At 45.8% G+C, this 7,886-nt stretch overlaps 1 protein-coding gene across 1 annotated transcript in view; it reads right to left on the reverse strand.

Annotated features, from left to right (window-relative positions):
- Positions 1–7,252: 7,252 nt before the first annotated feature.
- The window catches only part of LOC109958327 (lysophospholipid acyltransferase 1-like), a 45,467-nt gene continuing 44,833 nt past the window's right edge, over positions 7,253–7,886 (reverse strand). The window contains exon 4 of the mRNA XM_020596872.1: positions 7,253–7,291. Coding sequence (XP_020452528.1) covers positions 7,253–7,291 — 39 coding nt within the window. The remainder of the gene's footprint in view (positions 7,292–7,886) is intronic.

Consider the following 7,886-nt stretch of genomic DNA (forward strand, 5'->3'; position numbering starts at 1 on the left):
TCTTGTTCAGGCCCAGGTCTGTTTGGGAAGTGTAAGGGTCTTGTTGTCGAATGATACTGGTTAAGTTTTTTCCTGAAATACATTTCATTTTGTTATAAGTACGTGAGTGTGTGTCTTATTGGGGATGGAGGTTTCTTCTCCTCACTCTGTGTAGAGTGCCATCACCAAGCTCCTTGTGAACCCAAGATAACTGTACCCTATTGTGTAGATATAGACCTTCGATGGGTTTTCATTCATCAGATTAGATATTTAGAGAGTATTTGACAGCTAAATTTAGAAGGGTGACAGCAGACAGGGGGGACTTACATACATTAGCGAGTAGTGAGTCCTCATATCTGTTACATCTGTGAAGTTTTCCAATCCTTTTCAAAAATACAGAAGTTCTAACAAGTTGTCTGAGGTTTTCACTCAGGAGCAAAAGTTAACTGACAGATACTGGAGAGGGTTTATGCACTTATGAACTTCAAAAATGTTGCCATGATGCTTGCTACAAGACACCAGAGAGCAATCAGTTACCATCTTGACTGTAGCTCATTTTTTAGACCATCGGTTGAGATATCAAAGGTTTCCCCAATGTTGCTTGCCACTTTCCCACAGAATGATCAGACTGCAATTGCCCAAAACATCACAGTGTCAGGGTCAGTACTTGATGCATCATCTGTCTGTGTAGATGGAATCAAGTATCATACAGGCATGATACTCTCTGCTGGCTCATGTTCAGGTCTTCCTGAATTTGCTCAGATTGAAAAGATTGTTGCAGCTAATGTAGAAATTCTGTTTGTCTGCTACAAAGTGACAGCATGGTACTCTGAGCATTTCAGATCTTATCAACTACACCAGGGGTGCCCACACTTTTCGCCTTGCGAGCTACTTTTCAAATGATCAAGTCAAAGTGATTGACCTACACTAAAAATACTACATACACACACACACACAAAATATATGTATGAATGAGTGTCGTAGTTTTTATGAACAGTCTGAAAGTGCCGCTCCACATTTCCCTTCTTCGGAATAGTAGATTGGTAGATCAAGCAAACGCACTTCAAATATAACGGCGCGAAAAAAAAGTCCTCCTCCCATTCCGCATGGAATGTTTTCAGTACGTTTTCAGTTTCTTACTTGATTTGGCCCCCCCACTCATTTTATACCCTTTAGTAGACATTCATTCGAAGGCTGACAAGGTAGTTCGCTCACTGGAGCAGTAGCTCGTGCTGTTGACTGTGCATGTTTGGTGACTCGTGTGTCAGAAAAGACAAGATCTCAGACTGGCTGCCCTGCATGTCAATCAAATAGCAAATGCCATAGGGAGGATGGATGATAGGCTATATATGAATGATTAGCACTTTCTGCTTTTCCTGTTAGGGATCACCACAGTGCATCGTCACACTGACCATTCGCATGTTAACATTTGGCACGTGTTTTACGCCGGATATATCTAATTTATTTTTGAATGGCACGCGACCGGTGACCTACCAATCGAGGAATGATTTGAACCCAGCTCCTATTTGGTTTCTCGCTTTTAAATTTATCAGGCACGCCTCGAGGCACTCCTATGGCATCTATGTAAATCATGTTATCAAATGAACCTCCTACGGTGGAGCTTCGCTTTGCTCAATGCCACGGACGGTCTTTTATTAGTTGATCTAGCTTGGAGAAGTCTCCAGCTGGGAACATTTTAAAGGGCATAACCAGCTGAATAAAGGCGCATTGGCCTGTCCAATAATTGGGGAGCTTCGGTCACAGCTTCATATCACCACACATCCACCAGAGGTCAGCCCTGCTGACAAACCATTCTCTATGAAAATTGGTGTGATTAGTGGTGATGTTAAGACTGGTGGAACAATAGCCTGGGGGGAAAGTTTGAACATTTAGTCCATAGGCAGAGGTTAGTTCAAAACAAGTGTAGTTACCTTTGAGACATGCTATCGATGGGGGAGCTCCCGCTAGCATGTCTCATGTATCTATAGGGATGAGCTCAGCCATTGTGGTGCACAGGGAGGAATTGTCAGAATTAGGTTTATACAATTTTAATACGCGTTGGAGCCCTTGCAGGCCAGTTTGTGGTTCTAATCTAAAGGGGGATGTCCCTAGTTGTGGCCTTGCTGTGGCACAAGCAATGCAGCTGCTTTGGTTATGTTGTCTAGCTGTGTAATACATCCATTCTAACCATTCATTTCTGTCTTGGTATCCCATTTCTAAAGCTAATTTATCTTCTAGTGTCAAATTAGTGAGATACTGGATTTTAGGATTAACGTGTGGCGTAGGCACACCCTTGGGAGTGGAGGTGGTTTATATTGGAGCATCTATGAGCTTGATTTTAACTAGTCCTTTTGGGTCAGTACCAGGTATATCTACACCTAGGACAAGGTAAAAGCTGTTCTTGCCCTTGCTGAGGGGAGTTTGAGTCATACCCTGTATAGTTAGTCTTAAGGGATTGTGTCCTGTGGTTTCCTTATCTGTATTAGATTTAGACTGACCTCTAAAAAAGGCTATTTTGTTTTGGAATTTTGACAATACTGAACAGTATGGCGCGGAAGTGTGCCCTCGGGGACCCGTGTTCCAGTATACAAAACTCCAGTTTGGACACCAAGGTGAGTCAGGGTTACCTGTAGGAAAGAGGTACAAGTATGCATTGTACTCTCTCCAGCTTTGATCTCTACCCCCGCAATCAATTACCTCACATAAATCAAACTGGACCACGGTAGTATTAGTCCTAGAGGCTTCAATAATTAATTTAGTCCCATAAGGGTCAGTGGTGTTTACAGGGACGCTTCTTTGAAAGCGTCTCAATAGCTTGTAACTGGTATCACGGGCAGACTGGATTATAGTTTGGACTTTTTGTGTTAAAGCCTCTTGTCTTATCTGCATCCCCCACCATAATGTAGGAACTGTGATAAGTAAGAGAATGATAGCTAAGGAGAGTTTTGCAGAGTTAATGCTGTGACCTGGTGTCCTCGGTGAGGTCATGATGGTTGCTTTGGTGTTCTGGTTGTGTTAGGTCAGAGTCAGTAGTCTGGGAGGTTCTCAAGTCAGTCCGAACCTCTGACAGGGACCTATCGGTTGGGCCATGTGCCGGTGCACAATGAGTTCTGTGAATCCAGTTGCTGAGTTTGTCCTCTGCTAACCATACCTTCACACAGTGTGTGGTTACCTCACTACCTTGTATCCTTTCCACCTGGGGGAGGACCAGTTGAGTTTGATGATTTTTCTGTAGATCCAGTTTCCCACTGCTATGACAGGTGCCGCGGTGTCCTGTTCCTTGGTGAGTATTTGTGTCATCTGTTGAGAGATGCTCATCACAGTGTTGTTCAGTGTTCGTACATATTCACACAAGACCTCATGTTGTACTAATCCTGGTGGGGAGTCTGTAGGGGCAACAGTGAACGGACAGGGCATCTTTCTGCCCCATCAGGATTTCATGAGGGCTGACATTCAGGTTGATATTTGGTGTGGATCTGAGGTTAAAGAGCACAATAGGAAGGGCTGCTACCCAGGTCAATTTGGTGTCTGTGCAGACTTTTGCCAATCTTTCTTTGATGGAACGGTTTGCCCTTTCCACTAACCCTTGTGAAGCTGGGTGATAGACAGCTCCAAACTTATGTTGGATTCCAAACATTTTTTCCACTTCTCCTAGATCCTCATTAGAGAATTGAGAACCGTTGTCAGACCTTATCACCTCTGGCACCCCAAATCTGGGGATTATTTCTCTAGTGAGTCACTTAATCACTTCTGTAGCTTTTTCAGTTTTGGTGGGTGTGGCCTTTAGCCACTGGGAAAAAGGGCCTACACAGACCAAGAGGTGTCTTTTACCTTTGACTCTGTGATCAGCACCCATGTGAGTGAAATCAATCACTATTTCCTTCCATGGGGCGTCTGGCACAGGAAAGCAGCCCAGTCCTGCTTTTAGTGATGTTCTTGGGTTATATTTATTGCATATTTCACAACTCTGTACAAAGTATTTGGTGATGTGCTGGAGGTAGGGGTGCCACCAGTGTTGGGAAATGAGGGCTGTAACTTTAGAAGTTGCACAGTGACCTCTACTGTGCACTTCTTGACACAAAATATTCAGTAGTCCAGCCGGAGCTATTATTTTCCCTTCATGACTTCTCCAAAGAGCTGTCTCATCTTTGGAGGCACCTTTGTCTTTCCATGCCTGTTTTTCAAATGGAGCAGCTGCTTCTTGCAGCTCTTTAATTTTCTGTATACATAAGTCTCTATGTGTTTCACCCACTGTTGACTTTTGTCTATGTACAGTATTTACAGTGTAGCCAGCTACAGTTTTGGCAGCGAGGTCAGCTGCATTGTTTCCTCTGGTTATTCTTCCATCTCGCTTTTGATGTCCTCTGCATTTGATTATGGCTACTTTTACTGGTTCTAAGAGTGCATGATATAAATCTAACAATTGTGTCCAATGTTTGACTGGGGTGCCTGCAGAGGTCACAAAACTTTTTCTTCTCCAGTGACACAGGTCCACATGCATTGCTTTTATTGCATAGGCAGAGTCAGTGTAGATGTTTACGGTTTTTCCTTTAGCTATTTTACATGCCTCAGTTACAGCCACTAACTCTGCCAATTGTGCAGAGGCAGGCTGTGGTAAGATTTGGGTTGTTCTAGTTTCTAAGCCAGCAGGTGTTTCTTCTATCACTGCACAAGATGCTTCACAGTCATGGTCTTGTGTCATTTTCATTTGGGAGGCCATATTGTCTCCAGAGCTAGAAAAGTGAACATGGGGTTTGTTCAGAAGTTGTTAGAGGCTGTTGACTCTATGGGCTGACAACGTGAACGCTTGTGAGTCCAGAAAAGCTTTGACTCTGTGAGTGGTATGTACGATGGTTTGGTTACTCATGGTTATGGTTATTGCCTTTCCAATTGCAGCCACATGTCTGACGCATGTAGAAGGTCCCATTTCTACATTTTCAAGTCTGGAGCTGTAGTACATCAAAACCTTCCTTTCTGTGCTCCCACCTCCCCCCTTTTGAAACAGAACGGCATTCACATAGCCGTTCTTTTCATCAACATCTAAGTGAAACGGTTGTGAATAGTCTGGGGCATGAAGATGGGCAAGCATTAGCTAAAGCAGTCTTAGTGTCTACGAAGGCTTTGTCAGCTTCAGTGGTCCAGATCAAAGGGGCGTGACAATTTTTGTAGACTGCCTGCATGATGAGGGGACGTAAGGGGGCTACAAGTCCAGAGACATCAGGCACAAAAATCTTACTGTAGGTCACCAAGCCCAAGAATTGCATCATGGCTTTCACAGTACTGAGTTTTGAATAGTGCAAGATGTTTGATTTGTGGTCAGTGGTCATGTTCAAGCCATCGGAGGAGACAACACAACTGAGGAAGGTGACTTTTTGTCTACCAATCTGTATTTTGGACTTAGAGACTTTAAACCCAGTCTGAGAGATGCTTCAGTACTCTCTCAGTTGCTGTCATTGTATTGTGTCCTTTTACTGGCGACTGTCACTCAGCACTACAAGAACACAACGATCAGGATTTGGCTCAACAATTCTTCGTTTATTCTCCTTTTTCTCATACACACCATTCACCCCCTCACTGCGCCATCAGCTGGCCATAACCTGCCATTACATCTCCCCCTTTAAATGAAGGTTTAACTCTTCCCAACAAGACATCAGGGTAACACAGCATGTTCACTATTACAGCTACTTTCCATGTTTAACACCATTACCTTTACATCTGAAATTATTCAAGCCCCTTTTTGAAACATAACATTTATCTGAGAACAGACAGGAAGTAATACTTCACTGTAGCCATTTTATACCCAGAATTCACTCCATGCGATTAAACAGAACCTGGCTTTTCAGCTTAAACATTATGCATTTCAAACTGCTTAAACATTTTGCATTTCAAACCGCGTTTACACACATTCCCTTCTTCCTTCACATCCCCTATGTCTTACCTTACCATTGTCAGGTGTAAGTGTGTGTAATGTTCAAAGGTCCAGTCTTTCCGGAGCCTTAGACAGTCTCCCTAATCTAGTTACTGTCATGTTACCTGATGTTGGGGTACCTGGGACTCCTCTGTGGTGTGAGCGGTTGCGTCGCATCTGTCCTCCTTCCTGGGTCTCCACCTCATATGATCGTGGCGTAGATGCAGGGCCGATCACAGTTCCCTTAGTGTGTGTAGGTTTGATCCACACCTGTTGTCCTGGTTGAAGAGGAGGCATGCCCCGAGCCCGGTGTCGCCGGTTGAATGTTTGTAGTTGCTGCAGTTTCAACGAGGTGTCCTTGTCTCTGAAAGCTTTGAGATCAGGCCACTGTGGTTGTAGGTGATCTAGAAACACCGGTACTGGTGTTCTTATCCTCCTCCCCATCAGTAGCTGTGCCGGAGATGCCCTGTGAGCCAGTGGAGTGGATCTGTAGGCCAGTAGAGCTTTGTGGAGATCCCCCCCTTTCTCTAAGAGGGACTTAACAGTTCTCACTGCCCTTTTCGCATCTCCATTGCTGCGTGGGTACCTGGGGCTGCTAGTCACATGTGTAAAATCATAATCTTGTGCAAACTGAAAAAACCCCTGACAAGAAAACTGCGGTCCATTGTCTGTGATCAGAATTTCCGGGCATCCATGTCTGGCAAACACTGCCTTGAATCTGGCAATGGTCTGTTTAGCTGATGTGCCTGCAGGTAGGTTGCAAACTTCAATATAGCGGGAGAAATAGTCTATTAGGACTAAATAGTTCCCATTCTGCCATTGGAAAAGATCTGCTGTGACCCTCTGCCATGGTCTACTCGGGAGATCAGTTGTAAGCAAAGGGTCAACAGGCCTTTGTACTTCCTGAGCACAACTCTCACATCTCTCGACCATCTGCTTTACTGCAGATGTGATGCCAGGCCACCAGACTGATTCTCTTGCCCAGAATGAGGGGGAAACCTCACACATCACGCCCGTGCTGGAGGCTCCACGGCTGGGATGCAGACAAGCAGACAACCCGAGGGATACAGCCACACTGTAATCACGCTCCTTTGCTGGGGACATGCAGCTCCATTACGCGCCCTTCTCCTGCTCTGCTGAGAGCTCCACAGATGGGATGGAGACAACCAGACAACCGCCCACACACTGCCATAATTGAGGCCCAAAATCAGGTTGCTTTGCTGGGGACATGCAGCTCCATTATGCGCCCTTCTCCTGCTCTGCTGAGAGCTCCACAGATGGGATGGAGACAACCAGACAACCGACCACATACTGCCATAATTGAGGCCCAAAATCAGGCTGCTTTGCTGGGGACATGCAGCTCCATTACGCGCCCTTCTCCTGCTCTGCTGAGAGCTCCACAGCCTGCATGGAGACAACCAGACAACCGCCCACACACTGCCATAATTGACGCGCAAAATAGCGCTGCTTTGCTGGGGACATGCAGCTCTATTACGCGCCCTTCTCCTGCACTGCTGAGAGCTCCACAGCCTGCATGGAGGCAACCAGACAACCGCCCACACACTGCCATAATTGACGCGCAAAATAGCGTTGCTTTGCTGGGGACATGCAGCTCCATTACGCGCCCTTCTCCTGCACTGCTGAGAGCTCTACAGATGGGATGGAGACAACCAGACAACCGCCCACACACTGCCATAATTGACGCGCAAAATAGCACTGCTTTGCTGGGGACATGCAGCTCCATTACACGCCCTTCTCCTGCACTGCTGAGAGCTCCACAGCCTGCATGGAGGCAACCAGACAACCGCCCACACACTGCCATAATTGAGGCCCAAAATCAGGCTGCTTTGCTGGGGACATGCAGCTCCATTACGCGCCCTTCTCCTGCACTGCTGAGAGCTCTACAGATGGGATGGAGACAACCAGACAACCGCCCACACACTGCCATAATTGAGGCCCAAAATCAGGCTGCTTTGCTGGGGACATGCAGCTCCATTAC

This window comes from Monopterus albus, unplaced genomic scaffold (assembly GCF_001952655.1).
Source record: "Monopterus albus unplaced genomic scaffold, M_albus_1.0 scaffold31.1, whole genome shotgun sequence".
NCBI classification, from domain to species: domain Eukaryota; kingdom Metazoa; phylum Chordata; class Actinopteri; order Synbranchiformes; family Synbranchidae; genus Monopterus; species Monopterus albus.